This window comes from Dermacentor silvarum, chromosome 9 (genome assembly GCF_013339745.2).
Source record: "Dermacentor silvarum isolate Dsil-2018 chromosome 9, BIME_Dsil_1.4, whole genome shotgun sequence".
In the NCBI taxonomy this organism is placed as follows: Eukaryota; Metazoa; Arthropoda; class Arachnida; order Ixodida; family Ixodidae; genus Dermacentor; species Dermacentor silvarum.
In genome coordinates this window covers 41,705,492-41,718,783 of record NC_051162.1, presented here as the reverse complement: position 1 = coordinate 41,718,783, position 13,292 = coordinate 41,705,492, and the positions used below count along the sequence as shown (strand labels likewise).

The 13,292-nt window shown below is 43.7% G+C and overlaps 1 protein-coding gene across 2 annotated transcripts in view; it reads right to left on the bottom strand.

Moving 5' to 3' along the window:
• Nucleotides 1–9,305, bottom strand: part of LOC119465216 (venom metalloproteinase antarease-like TtrivMP_A) — a 90,317-nt gene extending 81,012 nt beyond the window's left edge. The window contains exons 1-2 of one of the 2 annotated variants that reach the window (XM_049656577.1): nucleotides 9,197–9,305; nucleotides 5,474–5,634 (exon numbers count right to left, since the gene is read on the bottom strand). In XM_049656577.1, the coding sequence (XP_049512534.1) occupies nucleotides 5,474–5,634; nucleotides 9,197–9,263 (228 nt within the window). In that variant the 5' untranslated portion in view covers nucleotides 9,264–9,305. The remainder of the gene's footprint in view (nucleotides 1–5,473; nucleotides 5,635–9,196) is intronic. The other variant, XM_049656576.1, reaches the window with a different exon arrangement.
• Nucleotides 9,306–13,292: the final 3,987 nt, after the last annotated feature.

Below are 13,292 nucleotides of genomic sequence, written 5' to 3'. Positions count from 1 at the left end.
CTTTAGGTAAATTGGGTTTCGTATCTGCGCGATGGCCGTTGAGTCTCGTCTGCATTTCTTGTCCAGTCTCACCTATGTATTGCTTGTTACAAGCGGCACATTCTAGACAGTAGACTACGTTGCTTGGCGTGCAGGTGAAATTCGAAGTTACCTTGTGAATGTAATCTGACGCTGTACTTTTTACTGTAGTAGTAGATTGAATATGTTTGCATGTGGAACACCTGGAGCGGCCACAGGGACCGGATGTTGGCTTCGTCTTTGTCCTTAGTTTGGCGTGTACTAGAATGTCCTTGAATTTACTGTTCCGTCTGTAGGCTACCCTGGGCGAGTCGGGAAAGATATTATTTAGTTTCTAGTTGCTGGTGAGAATTGGGTGGTATTTACTGAGGATATTGTTCACGTTGGGGAGTGCGTTTGAGAATTTAGTAGTAAGAAGAGGCGTTGTTGTCCTTGTGATCTTAGGGCGGGGTTTGAGGACCTTGGCTCGATCAAGCTTGGTTGCAGCGGTGTAGGCTTTCTGAAGGGCAGCGTTCGGGTAGTTCCTGCTTCCTAACTAACCCGCCGAGGATGACGAGGCCGCCTTTGACGAAGATAGGTCCTCCTATCGAAACGTTGGCCAGCCTTTCTGAGGCACCTATCCCTGTTTATAGTCCTTATAGATGAGGAGAGAGCATTTTGAACATAGCAATTAGGATTAATTTCTAAAATATGCATATCCAATGGGTGTATTGGATTCTATGTGCAACGAGGCTTCGGTAACGCAGCTAATAAATGATTTGCAGTTAACGGCGATGCGCATAATACAGTGATACAGCTGTATTCGCAGAAAAGTACGACATGTATCAAGTAAAATTTAGCGATTCCATACTTTTGTGTCTTAGTGGGACACACCAATTCCGGATGATTGATCATGAACAGACATATCTCCAGTGACATGTACCAAATTGGTAAATCACATAAATTAGAGTATATGAAAGAAATCATTCACCATTATATTGACATATCGGTGTGCTTAACGACATATGTGAGCCGACCTTATATCTTCAAGTTAAATGTAGGAAGTTATTTTTAAAGTTAAGCTTTATATGGCTAGGCGAAATCGCCTGTCCACGGAAAACTATCATCATCAGCATTTGCTCGAGCGTCGTCGCTTTCTTCCGTAGCTGGCTTGTGCCACAGCTTCCGCGTTCGTCGTCTGCTTCGTCAGCTTGCGGCTTTGCCATTAATCATTCCGGCGTAGATTGTCACTTCTGTTCTGTCGTCGTAATGGGGAGGCCTCGTTTACAGGGGTATAAGCCATTGCTTATAGGGGTATGACCCATTCATTGAATTATGCAAGGACAGATTTAATTTTTAAGCAATTTAATTTCGAAGAATCGCAAGCAGCAATGGCAGGCGAATGCAGCTAACCACCCCGCCGAGCAAACTCGAGACATCGAATGCAACACCAAGAAACAACTTACAGCAAACATACTCAAAAAATACAGTTCTGCGCAGCGTGAAAGCTGGGGAAGTGCGTAGCAGAGATTCGCCGGTGGTTCCCTTGTGCCGACGTTGTCGACATCTGTCTACAGCTGGCGAGCAGCTTGTGTTTAGGCCTTCACGATGTTGGGATTAGCTTGCCTGCGCTGAATAGCAACTTCAGCTTCTCGGGCACACACCGCTTGATCAGCCCTGCATCGTCGCTATCTTTCACGGGTAGAGCGCCCGCTGTCGCTCCAAGCATGCTTGCTGCTCGACGTCCATGGCGAGAAAGAGCGTCCTGGAGCACGGGAACGGCTTTTCTAGGCGCGCTATTCCTCTCCTGCCAGATTGGACGCTGGAGCGGCGGCGCGGCGAGCGGAAACCTTCCACTTGTGGGGTGGGGGCGCCCTCTCTTGCGCGGTGTCGGTATCAGCCGGGCATGTGAGAAGCGATCTTAGCGAATTGCTGTTAATTGAAATAATTCATGATTATTCCTGTATTTTACATTTTTCTGAATCTATTTAGCTTAATTTCGCCCTGTTTTGCGCTGGTATTGGCATGTTCGAGCCCTTTTTGCGCTTGTGTTTTCTGAGCGTGACGACATGACATATTAGACGCCAACAGCCCGGGCCCCTACAGTGCTCCGCACTTAATATATCCGCTGAGATAGTGACCGACGCAAGAGCAGCCAGGCAGCCATGCTAAAATAGGGTAAGTAGGCAAAAAAAGGCTTCTCTTTAAAAAGGAACAGGAGCTGTACAAACATTAAAGAATGGAAGTTAAAAAGAACTAGAATAAAGAGTATCGATAAAAAGAAATTCGATCGCGGGATCGAATCCCGGACGCGGCGGCCGCATTTCGATGGGCGAGAAATGCGAAAACACCCGTGTACTTAGATTTAAGTGCACGATAAAGAACCCCAGGTGGTCCAAATTTCCGGAGTCCCCCACTACGGCGTGCCTCACAATCAGATCGTGGTTTTGGCACGTAAAACCCCATAATTCAATTCATTTAAAAAGAAATTCGAAAGCAAGCTGGAATACAAATTGCAAATTACTGTGTACTAATGTTCTGTAGTCAGGCTTGATGAAACATCTCTGAATAATCAACGTAGCCACGTTCGCCAGCGGAGGAGTTGACAGTATTTGAGTAAGGCACTTGGTACTCGAAGTTATTGCTGTCCGCTAGAAAGGTGGACGCAATGTATTCTCCTCTGAGCAGAAGCAGTTATTTCGTATGAACTCTGCCTCTGACAGCCGATAAGCGCATGTCTGCCAGCGTGCGAAGAAGCTGCACATCTCTTACTCTGAATAGAACTTTTATGCAAGAACAGGATAAGCGTATTCTGCGCTGACCTAGAATCAAAGGTAATGCGGCAGGCGTAAAAATTTCCGGCGGATGCTTAGAAGTTTTTAAGAATGTGAAGGCGAAAACCTAGTTGGACAGCACCCTGGAGAGCACCCTCCGAAGCTCGTTCTGATCGCTCGCCATCACCGGGAGCCTCCTATTCGCCCCTGTTGGTACCTTCACCTCTCAAGGCGGCTCGTCTTGCACGTGCGGCAACGGCCTCTCTGTCCACCAATTCGGTAGTCCCAGGACGCTTCCGTCGCATTAGGGCCACATGCTGCTTTCGTCGGGCCGCTGCCGCAGCTTCATCCATAGCCGCTTCCTCCAGGTGGCGGTTACGGCGAGCGGCATTTCGAGCTGCTTTTCCCTTTTCCGCCGTGCCGTACTTTCTCAGTCTTCCGCGTCCGCGACTAGGTCCTGGTGTGTCGTCACTAATAGCGATTTGGAATGAAGCTCCGAGCCCACGCGGCGACGTATGCAAGGCATTCGAGCGCGCAGCGAGCCTGCTGCCACCGTTTCCAGAACGTTGTACGGGCGCCACCGCTGATATTTCCCTCCGCCCCAGCGCCGCCACCGTGCTTGCACTGAACGCCCCTACTGTGCTAGCATTTGCCTGTTTCTCCCCAGCGCCTCCATTGCCCTTTCCCTCAACGCCCTCCCGCGCCACCACTGACATTTTCCTCCTCCACAGCGCCTTTGTTGCCCTTTCCCTTAACGCCCTCCGGCGCCGCCAATGACATTTCCCTCCTCCTCCCACGCTCCTACTACACCACCATTCCCCTTTCCCTCAATTCTCCGACTGTGCTCCATCCCCCTTTCTAAGAACCTACCTCTGGCGCTGATGTTTCCTTTCCCGGCGCGCTCCGTTTTTCTGTACCTCACAACGCGACCTTGAAACACAGATCTAAGCCTTTCACCTTAAAAACTTCCAATTTAGAGCCCACATGGGAGGCCTGATTACTTATTGAATAAAATATTCGAACATATGCTGTGACCAATACCACGGTTCAACTCTTTAAGCTTGATATCTCAAAAAAGCTGAGATAACTTCTACAAAAAGGGGAAATATGGAATTGTCTACATAAGCAAAATTTACTATAACATTTTAACTGGTTATTATAAATTATCTGATATTCTACTTGTGGAGCTCGTAAGTTTGCTTGGATTGCCTTTTAAAATGAATTTTGAGGCTGGAGCCGGTTTTGAGAAAAGCATTCCCAATACGCATCACGAGACGCATTGTTGTTGGTATTACACGTATGCACTTCTTTCTAGAAGCCTCTTTGTGAGCGGAACAGTGAACTTCCCTGCAATATTGAGGGCACCTATATAAATCTCATGGCAGCTTTCTAATCATTTTAGCTGGGCGTGCTGTTCTAGCTGACCATCGTAATTTGCTACTTTCATTTTGCTCCCTAAAGTTACTAGCTATAATGTTCATTTTGAAATTTTGCTAATTACTACAGTATAAATTCGGTATCTCATTTATCTGTGTCTGCTTGATCAAATAATCACTATGGGACAGTAAATCTGCGCCTATACCAAAGCCAAAATTTCAATGTGAGATTTCGGGCTAGTTGGTAATCCATGATACAACTTTTCATTGGCTGTCGTTTAAGTTTTCGCGTTAAAGGTTGTATCACGAAATGTCAACTTCTAGTGAAGGCAAATAAGAGATTATCTCTTGCGGTTCTAAGAATGATGCATGTTGAGGTAGCTGGTTCTGGAAAGACAATTTTGATGGAATCCAAATTAAAGTTTTATTTCACATTTGTTACACCAACTACTAAGTATAGTAGGTTTTATCGGCTGTACAAACTTGGACACATCAGCTTGCTAACTGAATTAACAAGCATGGTGCCAGCGCGCAGAAGCAAAACTCGACGATACCATTCGGCGATCGCAGACAACCGCTGCAAAAACGGTAGCGTGAGCAAGCGCAGCGGCAGCAGCGAGCGAAGGTTTGTGGGGTCTATCGCTTGAACGAAAACTGAGCTGCGAAAGCACAGCGCATACAAAGCTTTGAGCCGCAGATGAGGCTGCAGATCGCTTTCATGATACGGTGCGGGGGACCAGCCACAGCCACTCAAAATAGAAGTGTGCAGTTGCGGGTAGAGTAGAAGGTGCACCCTCTCCCTCTCACGTTGTCTTCCCGCTTTCCTGCTTTTGCGTGTGAGACTGAGTCTCCAGTTCCCCTTGCGCCGTTGGTGCCGCTGTACGACGTCGCCCCTCCTCCCTCCGTCCCTCCCTTTCCCCCACGCTCTTTCGCCGACGGTCGCGTTTGCTCTCCGCCGTGCGTTCGCTCTCCGTGAAAGCGCGCGTCCCTCGCGTGCTTTCACTCGCACATACGGCGCGCGGCGAAGATTTTATCGCCCTTGGACTTTATGCGGCACCTAACGGCAACGACGACGGCGACGCCGACGGCAGAAATCCTCTAGGAGTGTCCATATAATTGATATCGCAATAAAAAAGTGCTTTCCGCTGCCTGACTATTCGACATGTGCATACTCACTAAACTTCTGGCTAAACTTGATACTAGACGACTCTGTGTCTTTACATCGTTTGGAACCGCCTGAAAGTGTAGGTGTCAAGAACTAATCGCCGAGATGGCTAAAAAGGATATTTTGAGTTGTATGCAGCGTGAAAGCATTTGAAGGCTTACCTTTTCCAACTGGTCCCCTCCGTGACTGCTGGTCACAACAACTAATTCATCAGCCAGCACCGAGCTCCTTTCAAGATTCAGTGTCAGGTTGGTGTTGAGGCGTAGAACCAAATTCTTGGTTGTTGTTCGCTCTTGCAGGATAGTTGGATACACGAAGACATCTTGTATTGTTCGGAGAAAAGTGTGAATGAACAGCATGATAATCCAATAAACGTAAATCAGGACGAATATGTAATGTTTTATTGATTGAGAGATTAGTCATAAGAAGGAAAGCAGTGGAATTCGATTACTTAGTTTTACAAATTCTTTAGTGTATTACTTTGTTTGAAGGATGTAAATGGTCATGACACACACAGACACTCCCACCGCACACACACACACACTCTCTCTCACACACAAACGCCCACAGGCACAGGAGCTCTCCCACCATAAACACATACACTACAGGACAGTTTCTATCATACATATTATGCTTCATACGGCCCAGTAAAAGCGCTAGTTAATTGCATTTATCTAGTAAAGAGCCTACGTTGATGACGCCGATAGTGCTTGCATTCGTTCTAGGTAATATAACACAAAAACTTGGTAACATTAGGACTTCTTTATCTCCAACCCTCTGCCAAGTCAACCAGCCGCCTCAACATCTTACAAGGCCCGTCTTGAGGAAATTTAGGCCTCCTGGTGATTACGGCCGCACGTCGCCTCGCCCAATCACCGTCTGGACACCCAAATACATTGCGAATGACGACGCAACGACTAATTCTATATTGGGATAGTATATCAAAATATACTATATGACACCCTGATAATATGACGCTGATAATAATTAAGCTGTGGTAGCAAAATGTGTCTGTGATAACATTGCTCCCCTGCTATCGCACAGGTGCACCCAAATGCTCAAAGAAGGTAGATTAACAGAGAAACTAAAGATCGCAAGAGTCTGTGTGATACATAAATCCGGAAATTATGTCGATCCCAATAATTGTCGTCCCATATCTATGTTGCCGATTTCCTCGAAAATCGCTGAACAAGTTATAAACATTTGCCTGACTTCATTTTTCACTAATATCGGTGCTATTGCAGAACAACGATACGGTTTCCAAAGAGTAAAATCTACCGAAAAGGCTTTGGTTCACATAAAATACGAAATAACAAACAAGATAGAAAACGTAATGGTCACACTAGGGATATTTTTATACTTTCGAAAAGCCTTTGACCCGGTCAGTTATGAAGTCTTACTATGTAAAGTAGAGTTTTGTGGGATCCCAGGCTGCGCTCCAAGTCTTATTCAAAGCTACCTGTCTTCTAGAATGCAATTCACAAATGATAATGATATATCTTCCAGCTACGGCCTTATACGTACTGTCGTATCTCAAGGCTCTATACTAGACCAAATTCTGTTCCTTCTTCACATTAATCATATCGCTGATATTTCTCCCAGCTGCGAAATAGCGTTATATGCTGATGGCACCAACGTTTTCTTTAATGGTGCGAGTTTGAAAGCAGTAGAAAACAAAACAAATTTGGTTGGATAAATTAACATTGTAACTACGTGCCAACCGATTAGAAATAAACGTCAAAAAACGAAGTATGTAATATACAGAGCAAAAAATAAAGTATTAGGATGTGTCAACAGAATCATATAACACAAGCACCATTGAACGCGTTCAGTCGGTATGCTTCCATGGAGTTATATTTAATGAGAACTTTTTATGGACTGACCATGCAGAACATGTAGGAAAGTTTTGCGATGAGTTGGTTTATTAAATAAATTTAGACTTTTACTAACAACGTGGCCTAAAAAACAATAGTACTTCAATTTGATACAATCTCATCTTCATTATCGTTTGGTAATATGGAGCGATACCGCACTAAAAAATGAAATACTTTCTTTCTCTTGCAGAAGAAAGCCATTAGAGCAATTGCTAACTTAGGTTACTTAGAAAATACAGGCCAGTATTTGAATGATTTCAGGATATTATGTATATTTCACTTAAAGACTTTACGGCGAGTGCTCGAGACACATCATGTAATTGATAATGAACTTAATTTTCTTACACCCACCGAGACTTCCCAAAACCCATACAACCTCAGACACATCGCAATAAAAGCACCAAAAGTAAGGACAAATACGGCTTCAAAACCCTTAAACACAACATGGTTGCCTTTTAGAATGAAAATAGCTTATTTCAGTATCTTATCTATCACTTTAAAAATCGAAAAATCTACAAGAGAAAAAGGACAGAACTATTATTGACCTAATTAGGATTGTCCCTTGGTGGGTACGTGTGCTGAGTCAAAAGGCTGCTTATTTTTGTTTATGTTGTTATACCCTGTGTTTTGTTTACCCAAAGTTTTAGCTAGTGCCTCTCAACCTTTGTAATGCAGTTGTGTTTTTTCTCTCCTTTTTTCGGGCATTGTTCTCCCTCAGATACCTGACATGGTAGTGGCGTTCAGCTTTGCTTTTCTTTAAGGCCATAGATTGATTTTTGTTTATGTTTTGTTATTGTGATACGTGTATATACTACGTTGCTTATGCAATAATTTACTTGTTTTGTTTTTATTGTAACCCCTCCGAGTGTAACATGCCTACCATGGGGAGGATGTCTTCTTTAGGCATTCCCGCGGTTGGCCTGCTTCCTGGGGTGTATTCACTTCAAATAAAGATTAATGAATCACGCCCCTTACCCTCAACGATGTGCTATTACCGCGCCGCACCGCAATCTTTAGGAACAATTAGCGGACCGCACTGGTACACCTGCCGCCTCTGACAATCAATTTTGTCGATATTCAACGGAAAATGACGCTGCGCTAAGCAAGCACACCAAACTCATCAAATCTGAAACACCCACACACAACACAAATTTAGCCACTATGTAAAACCTCGATGCATTGAAATAGTTAAGCATGAAGACATTCGTTTCACTTGATCGATATGCAGAACCATTATTTCAATAGGAGCTGCCTTCAAATAACATGTTCTTCCATGTCCTACGATGGAAGGTAAATGTTTCTAAACATAAATAAATTACCCGTGACTCTAGCCACATGTTCTAAACTTCTGGAAACGCATGACCAGGTATCTCTATACACTTTCTCTCGGACCGTTTGGTGAAAATTTTGTTTTAGGTGTTGTTTTCTTCCTCAGACATCGACAGAAACAAATATACATTCCGTTCAATTCTTCACGAACATTGCGTCCGTTCATCTCCATACTCGATGTGTTGCTGTATTTTGCATCACAGTTGCTCTAGAAGAGGCTGTGGGCAACCAGCCTGGCGCAGCGTTTATACCGTTCGTAATGAATGATGTTACTCGTAAAAATGAACTGGCAGTACTAAAGAATATTTGCACAATTATTCTATGGCGAGCCATCAATGCCAGGTTAAAAACGACAACATTGCGTTTACACATGGTCCCTGCGCTCCAGCCAGCCAGTCCGCTTGAGAGGTTATTCTTATTACTAGTTGCGAAATTTGCATTACGAAACATTATCAAGTGATAACGGACTAAAGTCTTCATAGATTTGAAGCACTTCTTTACAAATTCCAAGAACGTCAAACATACGTGCCGACAAGGAGTCAAGAAATTATTGTGCAAAATATTGAAATCTCTGACATGAAGACTTCGAACCAATAATTAATTTAGTGTAGATATTGTTGACATTCCCAATGAGGTGTCACAGATGGGATGGAAAATGTTAAATATTGAAATAACGTATACCTGCATAGGAGCATTGGAAAAATTGTAGGAGAAAGACGGTGGAAAGCATTGTCGCCTGGACCGCCATGCTCGGCAGGAGTTGTGAACGCTTATGTTTTCACTTTACAAAAGAACAGCGATACGTTTCGCTTTATTTATACTATGGCCACCAAAAGCCACACAGAGTTTGCGTTGCCACTCGTGTTGACGATAATGGCAAAGGACGAGAAAGTTCACCGTCACATCACCGCCTTGGAGGGAAACTGAAATCTGATTGTTCTCATAACGCCTCATATGAACACGCAACGCTAAAAAAAGCGCCATGGGTCTGCTGACGGCACTCACCTATTCGGCTGGCGTCATGTGTCTCACACGCAACACGCGCTATCCTCATTTGAAATTGATTGCGGAACACTCCGGATGAAAAAGCAGGAGACTGATCTTTAGTTGGGTGCGTGGTGTTGTAGATTATTGCTTTGATGCCCTTAGACAGCATGCTTTACTGTACCGGTGTGCTTTAGATACATGTGTGAGGTGATATGAAATGTTAAAGTTTTGCGTAGAAATCGTATTGAGACATGCTCATTCTGGAGTATTTTTCAAGAATGGGCGTAAGCATACAACTAGTGACTACATATAAAAATGAAGTAAATCGAAGATTCCCCTAACTATATTTCACCATTTCAGTAAAAGATGGCGTACTTTAGAGATGCCTGTGAGTCCACATACGTACAGCTTTTGTACAGGAAGTCAATATAATAATTATTGTATTCAACATATTGCATACCTGGTCATCATAGAGGGGTTGAAGTATAAGCCACTTTGCTGATAATTTCAGCGAACGTTCGTCGTATATCCAAATATATCCATCTAGATAGTGAGTATGCATTTTCAATCTGTTCGTTGCCGTTTTATGTGCTGACCTTCTATGAAACTTGTTTGTGCCCCTGGGCATTTTATTCCTACACTGTCCTTCAAATTGTTGTTTAGGTGTAATATGGACTTTTACTGCAACAACAGTTAAGAGCTCGAAACAAGGTTTGCCTTGTCCATCCGTCTAGCCTCTTCATTCAGTTATGCTGATGGCGACCGTTATTGGCAACAGCGACACACAATGGTAACTTGGTTCGTGGTCAGGCCACTTCACCGTTTCCACAGCATGAAGAAAATAATGTTTCCTCACAATCACTTCCAATGGAATTTGAACGCATGTCAGAGAGTCAATGTTCATTTGAGAGTCGAGTTCGCTAACTACTTAACTACTGTGTAACAATATTGCTGGGGAATCTGCAAGGTTTTGCGCTCAGCACTGACTCTGAGAAACGTGGGGTCTGTGCATTAAATGCGGAGGCGAGAGGTAGCAGCGCTGTCATGAATGATGTTTACTATATATGCAAATATCGTAATGATCCTTGATACGATGGCGGTGTTATTGCGCACAATTATTCGCTGGTATGGGTGTGAAAACAACGTCGGCGACACAAGGAAGGTGTACATGACAATGATGACAAGCCTCAAACAAGGCTAATACCCACAATATAGGATGCACCGAGAATACGATAGTTATCCCCGTTGAAAAATCCAACAGACCGGTTTAGTTTGTTCTGGCGTTTTCTAGTGTATACACCAGCGGTCTGACGTGTTCTGGTGTGCACATCAGCGCGGTCTGATGTGTTCTGGTGTGCATACCAGCACGGTATGATGTGTTTTGGTGTATACGCCAGAACGGTCTGACGTGTGCAGATTAGCAGCGTCTGATGTGTTCTGAGGTGCCCGCAAGAGTGGCCCAGTGTGTTCTGGTGTGCACACCGGAGCGGTCTAGCGTGCACACCAGGATTGGTTATTGCTACCTGGTGTGCACACCACAGTAGTCGAGTGTTACTTGGTGAGCCCACCAGTGTGGTGTGGCGCTGTCTGGCGCGCACGCCAGTGTGTAGTGGTGTAAACGTAGCTTTTGCGCACTAGACCTTTGCAACAGCGACGTCATAGTGACAATGCCACGTAGTTAACACAATATCTCACACTATTCACATGCGCCAATTGCTCGAATAGCAGTACTACAAATGTACAGAGAAACCAAAATCACTCGAATCTCGTAGGTGCACTGTGCGATTTCGCTCGTGAAATCACTTCTAGTAAAAGTGTTAGCAGCGTAGACTATCTAATGGTCACCGTTGGCTCCTTCCAGGTGAATCATCAAGCCTTAAGAGCAGGCTGACTATAACGCAAGACTTGCCTTTTAACTGTGACTTTAATTTTGATTTTCAAAAAAGACAACCTAAAAATGGTGTAAGACGATTTCATATTCGAAAACATCGCAAAATTCATGTGCACGCTGCAGTCACGTCGGGGACAAAATGTTTGGAAATGTCCTAGTGAACAAAAGACATCAAGCGATGTAAATGTCTTAGGCAAACAAACAAAAAAATAAATACGATGAATCAAGATTGTTCCTTAGTATTATATTATCAAGATTATATTATTATATACGCAGAGATGTTAGAGGGACGAAAGCGGAGTATAATGCCTGTCGATGGAAGAATGATGAAGATGGTGTATGCAGAGAAAATTACAACACGTATCAAACAACATTTTGGGATTCTGCAGTCACAGTGGGACATACCTACTCTGAAGGATTTGCGAAGAACGAGCAACCCCCACTGGCGCATGCAGAACGGCTAAATTTATGAAAATAAAGTAAATCAAGGAATCCATCAAATATAATTCACCCTTCCATGAACAGATCGGTGTGCTTTAAAATATGCGGGAGGCCATGTGAAATGTTCAGGTTTTATGTAGGAATCATTCTGGTGGGTTGCCTTCGAGTCAACATTATAAACACAGGTTTTATGCGTGAAGTTATTTATTTATTTTTATACGTGCATACTTGGTAAACATATCACGGTTGTATAAGCCACTTCGCTAGTACCTTCATATAAACCTGGCAGTTATATCAGCAAATCATCATCAGCAGCAGCCTATATTTATGTCCACTGCCGGACGAATTACCTCTGTCTTGCCCTAGCGTATTGCAACTTGCGCCTGCAAATTTCCTAACTTCATCACCCCATCTGGTTTTCTGCCGACCTCAAATATCGTCCCAAATAGCTCTTGCTTTGTAGACTGTCCCTAAAGGTTCTGTTTGTACCTACGGACATTTCACTCGTAGAGTGTCGCTCAAACTGTTGTGTGTAATATGGGCCTTTGTAGTATGTTCATTTCTATATGCAACTTACGAGAAATTTTTGTTTTGATGTTTCTTGTCATCTCACTGTCACGAATTTCGCAACTCTGTTGATTTGGTATATTCTGGTAATTCTATCAAACCTTTTTTTTTTCTTCGAAACAGCCAAACAGCCACGTGAAACCCGGGAAAGTAGGCAAACATAGTTTCGCTTTAAAATAGTGCCAGCGAGTGCACCCTTCATTTGCTGAACTATGCAATAAATTAGTAAAAGTACTGTTCGCTATATATAGCGATGGCTCAATAGAGCCTCTAAAATACTCAGACTTCATAAATGAATACAGTACGATATAAAGCAGCTTCCTTGAATTGCATAGATTTGCCCAGTAGGAGCTATCCTATCCTTGGCCCACTGGGTATGTACCTGAATGACACAAGGTGTATAGAATCCCCAAATATATTAGGATATGTGTCCTAATTTCCCATTCATAAACCCCTCCTCACCATTTTGCAATCTGCAAGCATCTAATATCGCCTTCATTCTCGTGGTATCGCTGCGTCGACGCTTTAAACTGTGCATCCTCCTGGTTATTTGTTTCTATTCTGGAATAGCTTGTGAACGATCTAACGCATAAGTATAAGCATCGCAAGACATTGAACTTGTGACCTGGGAGGTGCATAAACACATACATAGCTTGAGATTACCCGTTGTTGAGGATCTAACTAAAATAAATGGGACACATCGCTATGATTTCTATAGGATGCACGTTACCCCATCACTATATCTTCGTTTATGATTATGTGTCAGTGAACCATTCATTGCATAATGAAGATAAAGAACATCGTGGGCGGAGCCACCGACTTGACCTGAGGGAGCCTTCGGCTCCCCCTGGCCAGTTTCTTAGGACCAATTAAAGTTCTTGTCACTGTCAC